Source organism: Calidris pugnax, unplaced genomic scaffold (genome assembly GCF_001431845.1).
Source record: "Calidris pugnax isolate Ruff unplaced genomic scaffold, ASM143184v1 scaffold24, whole genome shotgun sequence".
Taxonomy (NCBI): Eukaryota; Metazoa; Chordata; class Aves; order Charadriiformes; family Scolopacidae; genus Calidris; species Calidris pugnax.
In genome coordinates this window covers 1,398,166-1,418,731 of record NW_015090922.1, presented here as the reverse complement: position 1 = coordinate 1,418,731, position 20,566 = coordinate 1,398,166, and the positions used below count along the sequence as shown (strand labels likewise).

The following is a 20,566-nucleotide window of genomic DNA, read 5'->3' as shown; positions in this document are numbered from 1 at the left end:
AAACTTTTTTTCCAAACTGTATACGCACACTTCACCACGCCCAGCCCAAGCCTATTGTTGAAATAATTCCACTTATTTCAGCATAAAGCCTCCAGGTGCTTCCTTTTTTCCACTTCCATTGAACACCTCTGTACTGGCAGACTGGCAAAAAGCTTTGCCTGATTACAAAGGCTTAAAGCAATACGTGTAAGCAGAAACACCCCAAAAAATCCATGTTCTTTTAGGAAAAACTACCAAATACTGAGAACTGAGCAGCAACAGCAATTGTGCCATTCCTAATATTTAAGTTTCCCTTCTCAACCTCTGAACCACTACAGAAGTCAATTTGTAGCACACCCTGAACAGTGGGCTTTGGCATTTCTTTGGAGTCCTAAGTATTGCATGAGATTCTGCAGATCTGTTTAACAAAACCCAGTTAAGATCAGGTCTCCATTAATCACTCCTCATGTGCTTGGACACATCATAAGCTGCTGAAGCCCTTCCTGTTAAGGTTCAAGCAGTGGGTTCTGGTTACGTGACACACTTCAAAATGTTCTCTCACACCAACACTCATTTTAAATTTGCATCCTGCTCTTTTTTTATTTCTAGAGAGAAACTAGACTGAAATGTTTTTGAACTCGTCAGCAGGGAGCAGGTCAGCATCATTAGGCCATTTGTTATTTCACTAGATGGACATCTAGTTAGAACTTTTGCCATCGTACAAGACTAGAACAGTTCTGTTAAAACTCTGAGAAGTTTTTTTGGCCTCGTCAGTGTTCGGAGCCATGAGCTTTAGCAACAGTTTAACCTGCAGGAAGAGGTATTAATGATTCTTTATTGAATATTCCTCCTTTTGAGACACTATTGGACTGACATGGCATTAAAGGAATATCATACTATCACCTTCAAATATAACAGGTCAACATAGCCTTTTGTTGTGGTGCAAGGAAAACATGTTGCTGATGCAAGTTTTACCTCTCTATCTAGAACAAAGCACCAAATTACTGTGTTCATATGTTGAGCCTACGAATAGCTATATTCTAGGAAGAAACAGTTCATCCACTGCATTATAAGCTGCATGATCTACTTCCCCTGTTGGAAACAGTGTTTCCACCTCTATTTGCATAAGCTTTTTTGAAAAATATTTTATTTACTACTTCTGTATAAGGACTTTCTACAGTTTGGCTAAGTTTCAGCAGGAACTTCTCCATGGTTTTTCTAATATGCCATCTTATTACAGCAGCAAAAAGAAGCATCTTTGTCAGGGTCTCTAAAGCGTTCTGAATTTTTTATGAATGAAAATGAAACCATTAAATTTACGACCATTTCCAATACTACACTATCCAGCAGAAAAACTTGGTTTTATTGATTAATGCCTGAAGGAACATTCCCAAGGCCAGTTACAAGCTCCACCACGTGGGAGAGAAAAAAGCAGGTCTCTGACAAACGACCATGTCAGAGGAGATAAAGCAGCTTATGGCTACTGTAGCCTGATGACTGATGTTAACACTGGATGGAACCCCACGTGGATTAGCCTTAGTCCGCATTAGATGACGGTTCCTGCTCTGGCAGAAATGGCAGTAATAATTGATCTCTAACACATTAGTTTTGCATGAAATGATGAAAATACCAAACAGAAAAGAAATGTCAAAAAAACCCTATTTTAAACTGCAACATAAGCTTCAAGGGTTGACTTACCCGGAGTTGCAAGCGTGCAACTCAAGTTACATACGTCAGCATGGTCAGCCTGTGCAGGAATTCTGGTGCAAAATTAAATGTTTTGGTACAGGGTTGTGGATTTTTTTGTTCTGTCCTATTTTTAAAGGTAACTATTTTCAACCCTGGCGTTAGCTCAGCCACACCTGCTTGCACCACAGCTACAGAAGTGAAAGTCTGTTTGGAAACATACCGGGAGACTTCAAATGATATTTTGAGCTTAAAGGTAAATTCCATACAATACTCACTTTTCTCTTCTGGTTTTCTCTAACTTGTCTTTCAAAATCATGATCTCCTTCTTGAGGGCAAGCTGCTGGCTCTCTGCATCCCGTAGCTCTTTCTTCAGACTTTTTATTTCATTAGCATGCATTATTTCACGTTTAGATAATTCCTCTTCATAGAAAACACTTTTCTTTTCCAGGTCTGCCTTTAGTTTAGTGATCTCTTGCTGGTGTTCTATACTGCTTACCCCAGGTGAGCGACCAACCTGTTTTTGCTAAAATAAACAGCTTCAAGTTAGCACTCAAGAATGCTGAAGATTATTCTTAGTAACACTTCAATATTCATAAATCTACATTTAGAAAATATCCCATTACAGACTTGAGTTAAAACATACTTATCTCAATATTTATGAAAATTTGTTTGAGCATCAATCTGAACTGCATTCTTTCTCATTTTGTGTAAATGCAGTAATAGTTTTCAAGCCATTTAAAATTTGATCATCACTTTAAGTATCTCTGGCCACAATTCTGACTTCCCTTACAATGCAGTCAAAAAGTGACCAAAGAATCAGGAGATTTTAATGCTTCTACTCACATGGTTGGCAGCAATTAGTTCAAGTGACTTTCAGGAACAGAGAATAAGGACTATGATCCACAGTCAATAAATTTCAAAGCATAAATAATTGTGGAAAAGCTATACCAAGACAAGAAGAGGCTTAACTGAAGGCTAAAATCCAGCTACAGAACACTGTATGGATTGCATCAACCTATTTTACTCAAACTGACCATTTACATCGTAGCGGATTAATAGGAAAAAACAGTTTTAAACAATAAGAGTAAATTAATTTTTGCAGCTGCATAGGTACTTTCATCATATTTTTAGAAAATTTAATGCATTACAAAAAGAATAGACAAGTTTAGCAAGACATGGCTAATCCACAATGAACTTGAATAACCTGTCAAAATGAACAATAAAGAGATAATCTAAATGCATGAAACATAATTATTCCTTGCTCAACACACTTCAATTAATATGCTTTATCATTTGTATTTTTTTAATATCTCAAAGTAACACTTAATCTCAATGGGTGGGAGGGGTCCTGCTATTTCACAGTAATTGACATGCAAATACACTCTAAGTAATCACATCGTTAACTATGTATTTTTATATTTGGGTCATACAATGAAATAATCTTTCTTTTTTAGCTTGAGGTATTGTCTAAAATTAATCTTACCAAACTCTGAGACCATCTAACCCAATTCCTACACATAAAGGCATATAAATATGCGCGCACACTCTCAAGTTCAGCTACATGCAGACACTCCTTATTCAAATCAAATATTAATCACCACTTTTGGTGTAATACTAATTTCTGCTGTCAATTAAGAGTTAGCAATAGCCAATATAGCTCTATATTGTCCAGTTTGTACAGAGCATACAACGGCTGTAAACTCAGGACTCAACAAATCAGCACTTACCTTATCAAGTTCATTTGAAAGCTTTTTGTTTTCCTCTGTCAGCAGAAGCTTTTCTCGTTCATATTTCTGTTTGAACTCCGTTTCAAATTCCTCTCTTTCACTTTGGCTAAGAAATAAAATGAAGCAGAACTATAACTTTTCCTACTCATCCCACTATCCACTTAAAGACATAACGACCAATGCACAGACCGTTGAATTTTATCATTACACAATGATCTCTCCTTCAGTATAGAATTAATAGAGCTCCACTGAGCTAACATTTATCGATCCACTTATATATGTCTTTTATTCTTTAGATGACTCCTTCAAACACTGAGCAGCTGTAATTCTGCAGAACCAAAGGGTGTGTCAATATTCTGAGACATTCAGGGTAAATTCTCAGCTCACAGAAACATTATTTTAACATAGACATTTCCACAATTGCAAGATTGTACTTACTATCAGATAACCTACTAATATCACTAAATTCTAGAGCAGGGTTGGACCATTCTTCCTGAGAAACAAAGTAGCTGTTTCACCCAACTCTTCCCTTCTCCTGTGGATGTCACTCCGTAGAGAACCCCTGCCTGATTCTGCTTAATTTCAGCTTTGATCTTGCACAATGAATACAAGAACATGGAAATAAACAAAGCTGCTGGATCCTCTGTTTGCCAAAAAACATTGCAATTTCCCTGAAGTGGTGCACAGCAATGTTTTAGACCTCACATCCACTCTTCTTGAGACTTCTGAGACTACTTCGTGTGTTGTGTTCACCATTTCACCAATTATTCAGGTAACTGACTCAAAGCTCGTCAGTTGGTTGATGGAACTATACTATGTTTAAGACATACAACTCCCACCTCACATCCGCTCTTCTTGAGATTTTTGAGACTACTTCGTGTGTTGTATTCACCATTTCACCAATTATTCAGGTAACTGGCACAAAGCTCATCAGTTGGTTGATGGAACTATACTATAATTGCCCACTCTTCTTGAGACTTCTGAGACTACTTCGTGTGTTGTGTTCACCATTTCACCAATTATTCAGGTAACTGACTCAAAGCTCGTCAGTTGGTTGATGGAACTATACTATGCCCAAGATTATTGGTTTGTCGTGGGCTGCTGAGTGGGTGGGTGATGGTTTTTTTTGGTTTGGTTGTTGTTGTGTGTTTAGGTGGTGGGTGGTGTGGTGTTTGTTTTTTTTTGGTTTTTTTTGGTTTTTTTTTTTGTGGTTGGACTCGATGATCTCTGAGGTCCCTTCCAACCACCACAATTCTGTGATTTCTGTGATAATTGTCACAGATAAATATCCATTCAGCAAATACCACTGTCTAGCCTTAAAAAGTTTTAAAAAGTGCCAAGTATAAAAGGTTAACTCTGTCCAGGGGAAACCTTGTGTGGAGCATCACAAATTTTTTTCTGAATACCACTTGGAATTTTACATTGTACAATTGAGGAATTACATCCTGGCCTCTTTTCCTGAGATGCAGAACTACTACAACTCTGCCAAATGGAGAGAACACCCTTAAAAGATGAGGAGTGTCAGTGGTTACAGTGCACCCAGTTAAGAGTAATGCTGGTTTGAATTTCCTACTCCTAATTTGAAATTCATTCAGCACTTCAACCACCCTTTGAAATCCAGTACAGCGTGTTAGACTCGTGGTGAAGTTCTAGGTTGCCAGGCACCCTTTGAAACATAACACTGCATCCTTAGCGAAGTCACATACTATCGTTAGTGTTTAAACGCCCAGTTTGAAATTCTCCACCGCTCCTTTTCAGCATCAACAGCTTCCACACGTGTGATGAGCAGCTTAGGGAAAAGGCAGGAAGAGATTAAAGCACTGGCCCTCAGGGGAATTAATAACAGGTCCTGCTTCTGTTTGCAAGGCACAGATTCAAAGCTAATTTCTCAGACCGTAGACCAAACTAATTTATCATTATTTCTTTCATTTAGATTTCATGGTTTTATGGTTTCGTTTAGGGTTTTTTACTCCGTATTTAGCTAAAATTTGTTCTTTTAAGGCGTTAAGGCTCAAAGCAGCCATAAATGGGGGTGGATTAAGGAAGTTTTGGATTGGCAAAAGAGCCCAACATATTTGTAGCTTTCTGTGTTTTACATTCTTAATTCAACTAGTGATTGTCATTATCCCACTAAGTCAGATTGCTGTAGTATAATACAGAAACAAAGACGTTTAAAATTTAAACAGAGGAGAAGGTAGGTATAATCCATCCTACCCAAACATCAACTCAGCAAACCAGAACTGTGACAGACTCCCCAGACGTACCTTGGACAGCCAGGAAGATCAAAATAATACATTTGCTTTGAAGCCTGGCATCCTCCTCTCCCATCAAGCTTTTTCTCTCATCTAAAATTTAGCTATGTATCGGCTCTTCGAGTTTAAAAAATCATACATGATCCAGCTTTCTTTTTATCAGTAAAATAACTGTAGCAAACCACATGCAAGCAACGTGAAATACAGCTTTATAGCATCACTTTGTCACTCCAGCTCTTTATTGCAGCTGTACAAAGTGGAGAAATATTTTATCTTACTGCTTTGAAATCGAGAAAAGTAGACCTGAAACAAACACCAGCCCCCAGGCTTCTTTAAATCACACAATTTAAAAACAACAAACACTGTTTTAGAAAGCTCTCTGCTTTATAAATCTATCATTAAATGTCAGGTTTAAAAAAAAATATCTACAAACATGATTTACGCAGTTTCTTGCACCTTCTTCTGAAATATTTTATAGTGACAATTCCAAGAAGTGGAATATTGTGTTACACAGATCATTGGCCTGATACTGTGTTCCTACGTTCCCAAATTTAATAGCATGCAGTTTATCAGACTTTAGCAAAGGGCAATCGTTTTTTGCAGAAAGGAAGTTTCTCTCCCTTAAAGATTTATGCTGTTGAAATAGCCAAAGTATGAAAGCTTAAATTTGAAGGAAACAAAGAAAAAATACCTATTTTAAAAAATGAAACAGAAACCACCAACTTGTAAGTTACATAAAAAAGCACACAGATTTTGATCAAGCTCTTGTTCACTCTATACTATGGCCCTTATGAAGTAATGCAAGTGCAGCCTCTTATCAAAACCTTTTTTTTTTTTTTTAATACGCACTAAAGATTATTTTTAGACTACTGAAACTTTTTTTCCAAACTGTATACGCACACTTCACCACGCCCAGCCCAAGCCTATTGTTGAAATAATTCCACTTATTTCAGCATAAAGCCTCCAGGTGCTTCCTTTTTTCCACTTCCATTGAACACCTCTGTACTGGCAGACTGGCAAAAAGCTTTGCCTGATTACAAAGGCTTAAAGCAATACGTGTAAGCAGAAACACCCCAAAAAATCCATGTTCTTTTAGGAAAAACTACCAAATACTGAGAACTGAGCAGCAACAGCAATTGTGCCATTCCTAATATTTAAGTTTCCCTTCTCAACCTCTGAACCACTACAGAAGTCAATTTGTAGCACACCCTGAACAGTGGGCTTTGGCATTTCTTTGGAGTCTTAAGTATTGCATGAGATTCTGCAGATCTGTTTAACGAAACCCAGTTAAGATCAGGTCTCCATTAATCACTCCTCATGTGCTTGGACACATCATATGCTGCTGAAGCCCTTCCTGTTAAGGTTCAAGCAGTGGGTTCTGGTTACGTGACACGCTTTAAAATGTTCTCTCACACCAACACTCATTTTAAATTTGCATCCAGCTCTTTTTTTATTTCTAGAGAGAAACTAGACTGAAGTGTTTTTGAACTCGTCAGCAGGGAGCAGGTCAGCATCATTAGGCCATTTGTTATTTCACTAGATGGACATCTAGTTAGAACTTTTGCCATCGTACAAGACTAGAACGGTTCTGTTAAAACTCAGAGAAGCTTTTTGGCCTCGTCAGTGTTCGGAGCCATGAGCTTTAGCAACAGTTTAACCTGCAGGAAGAGGTATTAATGATTCTTTATTGAATATTCCTCCTTTTGAGACACTATTGGACTGACATGGCATTAAAGGAGTATCGTACTATCACCTTCACATATAACAGGACAGCACAGCCTTTTGTGCATTTATAACTCAGCAGGACCATGAAGTTGTGGTGCAAGGAAAACATGTTGCTGATGCAAGTTTTACCTCTTTATCTAGAACAAAGTACCAAATTACTGCGTTCGTATGTCGAGCCTATGAATAGCTATATTCTAGGAAGAAACAGTTGATCCCCTGCATTCTAAGCTGCATGATCTACTTCCCCTGCGCTTCCACACGTGTGATGAGCAGCTTAGGGAAAAGGCAGGAAGAGATTAAAGCACTGGCCCTCAGGGGAATTAATAACAGGTCCTGCTTCTGTTTGCAAGGCACAGATTCAAAGCTAATTTCTCAGACCGTAGACCAAACTAATTTATCATTATTTCTTTCATTTAGATTTCATGGTTTTATGGTTTCGTTTAGGGTTTTTTACTCCGTATTTAGCTAAAATTTGTTCTTTTAAGGCGTTAAGGCTCAAAGCAGCCATAAATGGGGGTGGATTAAGGAAGTTTTGGATTGGCAAAAGAGCCCAACATATTTGTAGCTTTCTGTGTTTTACATTCTTAATTCAACTAGTGATTGTCATTATCCCACTAAGTCAGATTGCTGTAGTATAATACAGAAACAAAGAAGTTTAAAATTTAAACAGAGGAGAACGTGGGTATAATCCATCCCACCCAAACATCAACTCAGCAAACCAGAACTGTGACAGACTCCCCAGACGTACCTTGGACAGCCAGGAAGATCAAAATAATACATTTGCTTTGAAGCCTGGCATCCTCCTCTCCCATCAAGCTTTTTCTCTCATCTAAAATTTAGCTATGTATCGGCTCTTCGAGTTTAAAAAATCATACATGATCCAGCTTTCTTTTTATCAGTAAAATAACTGTAGCAAACCACATGCAAGCAACGTGAAATACAGCTTTATAGCATCACTTTGTCACTCCAGCTCTTTATTGCAGCTGTACAAAGTGGAGAAATATTTTATCTTACTGCTTTGAAATCGAGAAAAGTAGACCTGAAACAAACACCAGCCCCCAGGCTTCTTTAAATCACACAATTTAAAAACAACAAACACTGTTTTAGAAAGCTCTCTGCTTTATAAATCTATCATTAAATGTCAGGTTTAAAAAAAAATATCTACAAACATGATTTACGCAGTTTCTTGCACCTTCTTCTGAAATATTTTATAGTGACAATTCCAAGAAGTGGAATATTGTGTTACACAGATCATTGGCCTGATACTGTGTTCCTACGTTCCCAAATTTAATAGCATGCAGTTTATCAGACTTTAGCAAAGGGCAATCGTTTTTTGCAGAAAGGAAGTTTCTCTCCCTTAAAGATTTATGCTGTTGAAATAGCCAAAGTATGAAAGCTTAAATTTGAAGGAAACAAAGAAAAAATACCTATTTTAAAAAATGAAACAGAAACCACCAACTTGTAAGTTACATAAAAAAGCACACAGATTTTGATCAAGCTCTTGTTCACTCTATACTATGGCCCTTATGAAGTAATGCAAGTGCAGCCTCTTATCAAAACCTTTTTTTTTTTTTTTAATACGCACTAAAGATTATTTTTAGACTACTGAAACTTTTTTTCCAAACTGTATACGCACACTTCACCACGCCCAGCCCAAGCCTATTGTTGAAATAATTCCACTTATTTCAGCATAAAGCCTCCAGGTGCTTCCTTTTTTCCACTTCCATTGAACACCTCTGTACTGGCAGACTGGCAAAAAGCTTTGCCTGATTACAAAGGCTTAAAGCAATACGTGTAAGCAGAAACACCCCAAAAAATCCATGTTCTTTTAGGAAAAACTACCAAATACTGAGAACTGAGCAGCAACAGCAATTGTGCCATTCCTAATATTTAAGTTTCCCTTCTCAACCTCTGAACCACTACAGAAGTCAATTTGTAGCACACCCTGAACAGTGGGCTTTGGCATTTCTTTGGAGTCCTAAGTATTGCATGAGATTCTGCAGATCTGTTTAACAAAACCCAGTTAAGATCAGGTCTCCATTAATCACTCCTCATGTGCTTGGACACATCATAAGCTGCTGAAGCCCTTCCTGTTAAGGTTCAAGCAGTGGGTTCTGGTTACGTGACACACTTCAAAATGTTCTCTCACACCAACACTCATTTTAAATTTGCATCCTGCTCTTTTTTTATTTCTAGAGAGAAACTAGACTGAAATGTTTTTGAACTCGTCAGCAGGGAGCAGGTCAGCATCATTAGGCCATTTGTTATTTCACTAGATGGACATCTAGTTAGAACTTTTGCCATCGTACAAGACTAGAACAGTTCTGTTAAAACTCTGAGAAGTTTTTTTGGCCTCGTCAGTGTTCGGAGCCATGAGCTTTAGCAACAGTTTAACCTGCAGGAAGAGGTATTAATGATTCTTTATTGAATATTCCTCCTTTTGAGACACTATTGGACTGACATGGCATTAAAGGAATATCATACTATCACCTTCAAATATAACAGGTCAACATAGCCTTTTGTTGTGGTGCAAGGAAAACATGTTGCTGATGCAAGTTTTACCTCTCTATCTAGAACAAAGCACCAAATTACTGTGTTCATATGTTGAGCCTACGAATAGCTATATTCTAGGAAGAAACAGTTCATCCACTGCATTATAAGCTGCATGATCTACTTCCCCTGTTGGAAACAGTGTTTCCACCTCTATTTGCATAAGCTTTTTTGAAAAATATTTTATTTACTACTTCTGTATAAGGACTTTCTACAGTTTGGCTAAGTTTCAGCAGGAACTTCTCCATGGTTTTTCTAATATGCCATCTTATTACAGCAGCAAAAAGAAGCATCTTTGTCAGGGTCTCTAAAGCGTTCTGAATTTTTTATGAATGAAAATGAAACCATTAAATTTACGACCATTTCCAATACTACACTATCCAGCAGAAAAACTTGGTTTTATTGATTAATGCCTGAAGGAACATTCCCAAGGCCAGTTACAAGCTCCACCACGTGGGAGAGAAAAAAGCAGGTCTCTGACAAACGACCATGTCAGAGGAGATAAAGCAGCTTATGGCTACTGTAGCCTGATGACTGATGTTAACACTGGATGGAACCCCACGTGGATTAGCCTTAGTCCGCATTAGATGACGGTTCCTGCTCTGGCAGAAATGGCAGTAATAATTGATCTCTAACACATTAGTTTTGCATGAAATGATGAAAATACCAAACAGAAAAGAAATGTCAAAAAAACCCTATTTTAAACTGCAACATAAGCTTCAAGGGTTGACTTACCCGGAGTTGCAAGCGTGCAACTCAAGTTACATACGTCAGCATGGTCAGCCTGTGCAGGAATTCTGGTGCAAAATTAAATGTTTTGGTACAGGGTTGTGGATTTTTTTGTTCTGTCCTATTTTTAAAGGTAACTATTTTCAACCCTGGCGTTAGCTCAGCCACACCTGCTTGCACCACAGCTACAGAAGTGAAAGTCTGTTTGGAAACATACCGGGAGACTTCAAATGATATTTTGAGCTTAAAGGTAAATTCCATACAATACTCACTTTTCTCTTCTGGTTTTCTCTAACTTGTCTTTCAAAATCATGATCTCCTTCTTGAGGGCAAGCTGCTGGCTCTCTGCATCCCGTAGCTCTTTCTTCAGACTTTTTATTTCATTAGCATGCATTATTTCACGTTTAGATAATTCCTCTTCATAGAAAACACTTTTCTTTTCCAGGTCTGCCTTTAGTTTAGTGATCTCTTGCTGGTGTTCTATACTGCTTACCCCAGGTGAGCGACCAACCTGTTTTTGCTAAAATAAACAGCTTCAAGTTAGCACTCAAGAATGCTGAAGATTATTCTTAGTAACACTTCAATATTCATAAATCTACATTTAGAAAATATCCCATTACAGACTTGAGTTAAAACATACTTATCTCAATATTTATGAAAATTTGTTTGAGCATCAATCTGAACTGCATTCTTTCTCATTTTGTGTAAATGCAGTAATAGTTTTCAAGCCATTTAAAATTTGATCATCACTTTAAGTATCTCTGGCCACAATTCTGACTTCCCTTACAATGCAGTCAAAAAGTGACCAAAGAATCAGGAGATTTTAATGCTTCTACTCACATGGTTGGCAGCAATTAGTTCAAGTGACTTTCAGGAACAGAGAATAAGGACTATGATCCACAGTCAATAAATTTCAAAGCATAAATAATTGTGGAAAAGCTATACCAAGACAAGAAGAGGCTTAACTGAAGGCTAAAATCCAGCTACAGAACACTGTATGGATTGCATCAACCTATTTTACTCAAACTGACCATTTACATCGTAGCGGATTAATAGGAAAAAACAGTTTTAAACAATAAGAGTAAATTAATTTTTGCAGCTGCATAGCTCTCTTAATGAGGTCTTCTGGCATTTCAGTAGTTTTTACACACTGCTGCAGGACACATACACATTTGCCCCAAGTGTGGCACTCACTAAACTCAATGTCCTGCCGTATCATAGAGGAGGAGCAAGATCAGTTCCAAATGAGACAATGGCATGACGTGCACCGAAATCTGAGTGTGGAAATGCTTTGAAATGTAAACACATGTCTAACTTGGCTTGGATTTTTTTCTGTTTTTTTTTAAAAATATGTAATTAAAGGTAGTCTAAGGAAAGGAAATTATTTAATGAAAACTCTATGTTTTGAGAGAGTGCAGGTAACTGGAAAACCTACTTCCTTCCAGTGACTGTTTCACACCTTCAGGAGGCTTGAAGATATTTTGTTAATTATCCCTCCATTTTTACCAAGAGATATTAAAATCCTCTCAGTTAACCTTAATTAAACATGGCTTTAGGTAATTTTTTTTGCTGATGTATGACTAGACTTTAAGAGTTAAATGCCACTGTAGAACATTCAGATGAGCTGAATTTCCACCATGAGGAATTCTCTGAGAAAGCTGAGCTGTGCTGGGGTTGCCAGCAGGACAAAGCCCCCTAAATATGAGATGGTATGTGCTGCTACTGCGGTGTTTTCTCCAACTCATCCAAACAACCACTTGTTCTGATCCAAGAGTAAAATCCTGCCCTTAGGATGCAGCATGGTAAATTGGAGAAAGAAGATGCCATCCTAACAGGAGAGGGTTTGGACAAAGAAAGATTAAAGAAGCAAGGAAGTGTAGGTATTTTCTTTCATGTGCAGGCAGTTAACTATTGAACTTGTTTGTTATGGCCCAATGTGCCCAACTGCCTACATATAAATGGCAAGGGAGCACGTAAAAAGTTTAGCCTTTGCAACATCATCTATCAGGTATATAAAATGTTTTAATAGTATTTTATATTTTTTTCCACAATGAAAAGATATTAAGGTCCTAAGACAGCGCAGTAAAAGAGAGAGCTGGATGGTACAGTACACAGTGGCTTACAGAATGAGAGTAGTATCGTAAACAGAGAATATATTTTGAATTGATGTAAGCACAAATTCCAAATGGATGTCTTCATACGTGCCTGTTTCAAGTGAACAACTGGTGCAACAGAGACTTAATGAATCTCCTGGCACATGGATAGTTAGATGCCGTAACTACGCTGGCAATCTTCCCTCTATCTCCCTCTCGTGCACACACACAGACACACACAAAAACCCAAATAAAAAACCCTCCAAAAAGCAGTTCCTTCATTAGGCAGGTATGAAGCTGACCAGTCCAAACTGGGAGCAGTCTTGTCAATATTACTGTAGGTATTGACATGCCATTAGGCAGGTATGAAGCTGACCAGTCCAACTGGGAGCAGTCTTGTCAATATTACTTACGTATTGACATGTATATCACCTACTAGGGTTACATAGTATACAAGTTTTGCACTTGAAGACAAGAAGAATAACTATTAAACACTGCAATAATAGAGCAGGTGGCATGGGAAAACTTGCTATTTAAGTAACATATTCCTAAATGAATGTACCATTAAAAAATCTTGAGGATTTCTGGCCTGTCTTTAATGAGATTAGCCGTTTGTTACAAGTGCTATTTTGTATTGCTTCCAGGCTTGTATCTTGCCCTTTGTAGATGGGTAATAATAATTTGCCTTGGTTAAGAATATGAAGAACATTAAGATTGTCATGCTAATATCCCGAAGTTTTATGGTATAAATATTTGGCAAATGCAACATATTAAGAAAGATGCCATCTTTCTTATTTACAATCGCATTAATTATCACTTATGTGGATTACCACAATTTAATAAGTTGCTGTTGCTCAGGTAGGAAGGGAAGAGTTGAGGATTTCATTTCTATAGGCTACCTATACATTTAACATGCAGAATTTAGTCTAAATTTGCTTAAAATGAACTTACAAAAGAATAAACCAGCCATACAAATTAGCACCAAAAATTGCATAGTTGGCCTTAACATGCAGAATTTAGTCTAAATTTGCTTGAAATGAACTTACAAAAGAATAAAGAAAAAAATAAATCAGCCATACAAATTAGCACAAAAAATTGCATACTTGGCTTATACATTTAACATGCAGAATTTAGTCTAAATTTGCTTAAAATGAACTTACAAAAGAATAAACCAGCCATACAAATTAGCACCAAAAATTGCATAGTTGGCCCAAACCAGACCTACCCAATACACATTTTCTATATGTGCCATTCAATCCAGAAACAGAATTTTGGCTGTCTGAATGCTCACCTAACACTTTATAACTAAGTTGACTGAAGTAAAGAGGAAGTGTAAGATCCTACAGCACACCTATGAAATGCCTTAAAATCTACCAATAAATACATCTATCTATAGGTGAAGAACAGAAAGAGAGCAATAGTCAATATAATATTGCTCTGATGAAAGTGAAAGCCCTCCTCTTCCGTTGTTCCATATAGCTCTATTTCTCAACATTAACAGAAGCTTTATTAGAAGGAGAAACTTATTGCAAATGACAACTGGTTTCTTTTGGTACTTTCCTCCCACATGTGGTCCAAGGCATTAACTTTTTCCCTTACTCATCTGGGACACTTTCACTACTCCTACCATTCCAGTATTGTTTGGCTCCACTGAAGAACAATGTTGAGGGATATGACAACTGGTTTCTTTTGGTACTTTCCTCTCACATGTGGTTCAAGTCATTAACTTTTTCCCTTATTTATCTGGGACACTTTCACTACTCCTACCATGCCAGTATTGTGTTTGGCTCCACTGAAGAACAATATTGAGGGACACCCAACTGGGTGAGACCAGTGTCTTCCCTAAAGCAGTGGCCTTTTGAGGAGAGCACCTTTTTTGAGGTCCATTCCCCTTGGAATACAACAACTGTTGGACTAGAGGTGTTAGAGAGTACCTCTCTAACATGTCCCCCCAGTCGGGGGACATGGTGTTCATCAATTTGTCTAATCCCTAAATTAGTCTAATCTGGTACTGTCAAAACCACAAACTCCTGTGGCAATGAGTTCTAGGAGTTCATTCCCCATTCTGTGAGGAAGTATTGTATTAAATGCACGTCCTGTTTGCCTCTTCAGTGCCCCGGGGTCTGGTAAACAGCCATTTCCATTCACCTTAGCCACTATCTTCCTGATTAGGTAAACCTTAAATGTAATTTCCCCTCAGCTTCTTCCTGACTGAATTTAAGAGTAACATCCAAACAGACATTTTCATACATGCCTGTTTCAAGTGAGACATAACATAACCCATCATCTGGAATGTAGACAGTTCGATGCTTTTTGATGCACCCCAGGATGAGGTTTGCCCTCTTGGCTGCCAGGGCACACTGTGGACTCATACAGAGTCTGGTTTTTCTGAAAATCCAAATACATGACATCTACTGGGTTTCCTTTATCCACACACTGACAGCTTTGCAGAACCCTGGCAGGTGAGTGCTGCAGGACCTGGCTGGACAGAAGGCACGCTGCCTCCTTCCCATCCTTTGCAAAGTACTCTCTAAATTCTCTTTATTTAGCCCTCAGCATCCTGCCATCATTTATGGGCTTTTCCATTCTCCTCATTTGGAGAAACCTTCCTTTTTCTTTAAATATTGACCTTTTCTCTATGATAACTTCCTGAACTTAACTAAGGAGCTACACAGAGCTTTTACTGACTGGATAATGCAGTATCGCAACAACCGCACATGATCCGAAATGTGCTTACTGTGCTGTGAAACATGACTAAGAAAGCTACAAGTCCAATTTCTTCTTCTGATAAACCTGCCCTGTTGTTACAAATCTGCGTATCATTTATTCTCAAAAAGATCTCAAATACATTCTTCTCGCTTCTTAAACTGTCTTACAAACTCTTTGCCGATGGTGAAGATTCATGAAAGCAGAAGAAAAACATCTTAATTTTCAGATCACAACCAGAATTCACAGCAGCAGAAGCCATATAAATCAAAATTACATATTGAGTGGATTTCTTTATCTTCATTTAACAAAGGAAGGCAAAACAAAGGAATGTTTGCAAAGAAACCCCACATTTTCTATGCAGTGACCAGCATGTTGTCAAATGTCCCACACAATTCTAATAAAACCCTCTCCTGTTATTAATGCAAATGAAGACTAGAATGGGCCTAATCTGACATTTTGCACAAAAACTTCAGAATTATCCTAGTGGACAAAACATTGGGAAGAGGATTTTGTTGTAAATGAACAGCAATCCTCACGCGGAAATGAAAAACCCTCTCATTTAATTTTTGAGAAAGTCTAATTTCTTCAGAGCACTGTATAAAATGCTAAATTGTAGAATGAAATGACAGTGACCGTTCTCGGCTTGCTTCAGTTTCTGCTCCTTAAAACACATACGTGTGTGAGCAATCTCATTGATACAAACAAAATTCTTCATGCTCGATGCTGCTCTTGTGCAAAAACGTCTCAGCTTTTGGCTGAGAGGCAGAATACGCTAAAATTTTTCCTTTATGGTTACATCAGCTGACATCTATCGTGGAGGAAACCATCCTTCTTTTGACTTCCATGCTGAGGAACAGCACAGTACACAGAACACCCAAAAGAAACCTGCGTAAGCTGCAGGCTTGTCTTCAACTACTCAACCATCCTACACTGAAATAAAATGCTTTTAACACATGAAGTTAAACAAAGTAATAATGAAACACAGTTGGCAAGAAACCATCGATTATTAAGAAATACTTGAGTGAGTGGTGAACACACCGGTCTGAGAAGTGCGTTAGGCAAATGTTCATTTTTCTGGGTGATAACACGATGGGCACTGGCATTAATAATCAGCATCACCTGAAGTGACAAACTGACAATACCTTTTTGTCCTCCAGCTGAAAGCAATCAAACAGAGCCAAGTCCTACTCGACCAGTAAGTTTGCAGGTGTTAATATCAAAAAAGACTAACCTTTAGCCCTTCTACTTCGCTTTCCAACTGTTTAGAGTACTGTTCACTCCTCTCTCGCAATTTCCTGTCTTTGGATGCCTCAGCAGCTGCAGCTTCAGCTTGGACTTCCAGCTACAAAAGTACATACGTTTTTAATAGGTAGGATTCTTCAACTTTTTTTTTTTTTTTTTTTCAAAATCTATCGACTGTTTTCAGTATAAGAGATAAATCTCCAGCACTAAAATGGACACTTCAAATTCTTAAAAAACAAAACAACATTGTTTTTTGTTTGAAACAACAATCAAAGAGTTAAAGATTTACAGATAACAGAAAAAAAAAATTACTTTGTCACAAAACCTTACATACAACTACTATTTCATAAATTCTAAACAGTCTTCTCACCACTTACTTCTTTTTTAAGTCTCTCTGTTCTGCGTAACTCTTGCCTTAAACTTTCTACTTTTTGCATCACCACTTCCATTTCTTCCTCCTTATCTCGGAGCTGGCGGGCAAGCTTTTGTTTTTGAGAGTGCAAGTCTGTCAGCCGCTCGTTCATCTCTGAGAACTCCTGCATTGCCAATTTCCGCTGGCTGTGGGCATCTTTCAGCTCTTTGGCTTGGGATTTTAATCTGTCACTAGACTCTGCCAGTTCCTACAGTTTAAAAAATAGAATTAAGTAATAAACCTAGAAAGCTGCAAGGCCACTTCTTGTCTTTGGATGCGCGTCTAACACCTTCTCCAGAGTGAACAGAAACTATAGATTCATTGCTTTTCATGAATGCATCCACTATACAGACTGTGTACCTCTATAAATAAGGAAAGAGGCCAGGTTTTACACTACTGAAGTTAGTAAAACTGCATAAACATAAACCAAGTCAGAATTTACTCTCTTATTATAGGTTAAAACCAAAGGTTTTCAAGCATTTGCACTAAAATATAAAAATACTTTGCTTTCTTAATTAAAAGTGTCATTAGCATAGTTTTTCAAGAACTACTTCAATGAATAAAAAGAACAGCACTTATCTCAACTGCTAAACGATTAGCAAAAGTGTGTGGAAAACTCTGCTCTATGAAAACTTTTACTTTAGAAGGTTTTGAAAATTGACCTGCAATGGCGAGTAGGATTTCCACACACTGTACCATAATATCAAATATTACAGAGAGTTAGAGGCAACAAAACACTGCAGTGATTAACAGCAATATATCATAATTATTCTTGTAAAAGGACCCACTGAAATAACACTGCTGGTGCTAACTCTCCAGCACTAGACCTTTCACAAAGCTCGCTGTGTCCTAAATCTGTGCTACTACACTGAGGGACCACAACAGTTTAAATGGTTTAATGATGTTCAGCCAAACTGGAGCAGAACAAAGAAGCAAGGAAAAGCAAGTCTGAGGATGAAAAGAAGAGCAGCAGGAAGTATTAATTTTTGGCACTCTTGACATCTATACGAATTTAAAAAGCATTTTCTAAGGCTGTTAAAAAGAAGTCCAAATGGCTACAAGTTGTTTTAGAAGAGAGATGGTCTTTCCTGGACAAACTGGCAGCTTTCAAGGTTTTAATTGCTTTAATGGTTAAAACAAACTGCGTTAAATACAGATGGCACATTGAGTGTGGACTCTAAAATACTGGGTCAATATAATCATGATGGGAAATAGGCTAACGTATTTCACACCTGATTACAGGTTGATTTAACCACAAAACCGAAAAAGAGCCATGAAAACCAGTATGCTATAAATAAGAAAACAAGGGATTAGGGAGACAGAGGAGAAGAAGAAATAAACCCCAGTATTATTTAACTATAGTTACTTGAAATTACTTTGGAATTTTTATATTTGGGCAATTTTTCACATCTCTCTTCTGCAAACACTTCTGCAATACAACCTTAATACCATATTCCTAACATTTTTTCCTATAGTCTCACCCATAATTCAGATTAAATTAGTTGTCTGGAATAGTTCTCCTCTACTCTGTCTTCTTAACCACTACCTTAATCTCAAGCCATAACCCCTTCTTTGCAGCCACCATGCAATTTAGATCATGGAGTTTGCCACTATCTATTAGCAGTAACGTAGGACAACCCAACAATCATACATACAACGCATTAAATAATGTCCTTGTCATCAAAAAAAGAGGCAGAAAGCAAAGTAGGACAACGCTACACATTTGTTGTCTGCTCATTAATTTCACACTTGAAAGTTATTTCAAGGAAAACGAACAAAAAATAAAATACTCTTTAGGGTTTAGAAGAGTTGCTGACAAAATGCTTTTACCTTATTAAGATCTTCCCTCTCTTGCTTCAGCGTTCTGACCTGTTTCTCAAAAGCCTTTATTTGTCTGGAAGCATCATCCAACTCCCGCCTGGCAGTGCTGGCCTCCTCAAGTTGCTGTTCCAGCTGGCCAGAATCTAGAAAAAGCAACAGACTCCTAAATATGTTAAGGAAAAAAACCCAGTATTCTAGAATAGCATAGTTTAAGCTGCCTGAAGCCACTTCAGTATTTGTTCTGGATTCCGTTTAATCACAAAATAATGCAATTCTTATCTAAGTTATTTCAACTGCCATTATCTGCTTTTAAGAGAACAGAATAAAAGGTCACAGCTCGCTGCAAAACAACATGAATAACAACTTGTCTTTTCACATTAAAATCATCATGCACTATACATAATTCTGTAATGTATGCTTTAACATGACCTATACATTTGACTTTTATGCACTGTGATGTAATATATAACGCATCTTTTATTACACTGCAATTCTAAACAGTCTCCCTCCTCTCCCCAAATTCCCCCATAAAGAAATAGTAAAAGTAATGGGTCACTCAAGAGCTGCCAAACGTTCTCCTCTTGATACACTTGAAATTAACTTCAGGCAATTTTACTTATTTCTAGTGTGAAAACCACTTGTGTTTACGTGATCTGCTTTATTACTACTATAAATACAGGAAAACTATTACAGTCAGTCTCTTGCCAACTGTCAGTTATACAATGACAGTACATTTCTACTCCACAGCTAAATAATATCATATACATAAGCTCAAATGCTACAAATGAAAAGTTGAAATCCATAGAATTCAACAACTGAAAATTTCTAGCCAGTGAGTGGTTTTTTTTCCTTCTAGTCCTTCACTTCAAAACAAGAATTTAAAGCAATAAATACATATATATATATGAAGGTAGCTTAATTCTAAGTTATTGGACATTTTGCCTTTGATTCCAGTTGTGGCAGGTTTTCAGACCGTATGTATTTACCCACAGAACAGGAACCCATCTATACTCATTATTAAGAGCCTTTTACTACATTTTCATAAATGCAACCCTAAAACGCTGGCTCTTGGAGAAAGAAAAGATAAAAACACATACATTTCTAAGAGCTGTAATTTCTGAAACACAATAATTTTATAAGCAAGTGAATACCATTAACTTATACCCAGACAAATATTCACTGTTGTTTTAATTCATTGACTCTTGTTTAAAAATTTAAAAGAATGCATTTAAATAAGAGATGTAGCTCAAAGCCAGAAATTATTAACTGCCTCCCTTATGTAGTCTGCTCTGAAGTCACCAGCAAAAAGAAAGTTTATATATGGCTCTGCTGAGCCAAGATAAATCTCTCTTCCGTGCATGAACTACTTTGTTCCACAGCTCTGTTTTCTTCTTCCATCTCTGCCCTTTACATATTTGGCAATATTAAAGATTCCTCAAAGTTTTCTCCTATGTAACTTAGTGAACAAAAATTATAACTTTGACCTCAAAAATTGAAAGCATATGCTAGCTTGTCATTTCCTGGAAAACCAGATAGACAAGAAAAATGTAGTTTTTCTAAGGTCCTCCCGGTGACACTCCTGAATTTGACAGAATTTTGTGTTCATTTTTTATTACCTTTTTAAGCAGGTGTTTACAC

The 20,566-nt window shown here is 37.4% G+C and overlaps 1 protein-coding gene across 1 annotated transcript in view; it reads right to left on the bottom strand.

The window, feature by feature from the left end:
• The window catches only part of CDC42BPA (CDC42 binding protein kinase alpha (DMPK-like)), a 187,585-nt gene that overhangs the window by 56,637 nt on the left and 110,382 nt on the right, over positions 1 to 20,566 (bottom strand). Inside the window, exons 13-17 of the mRNA XM_014950818.1 lie at positions 18,938 to 19,071; positions 17,073 to 17,315; positions 16,685 to 16,795; positions 10,924 to 11,171; positions 3,396 to 3,501 (exon numbers count right to left, since the gene is read on the bottom strand). Coding sequence (XP_014806304.1) covers positions 3,396 to 3,501; positions 10,924 to 11,171; positions 16,685 to 16,795; positions 17,073 to 17,315; positions 18,938 to 19,071 — 842 coding nt within the window. The remainder of the gene's footprint in view (positions 1 to 3,395; positions 3,502 to 10,923; positions 11,172 to 16,684; positions 16,796 to 17,072; positions 17,316 to 18,937; positions 19,072 to 20,566) is intronic.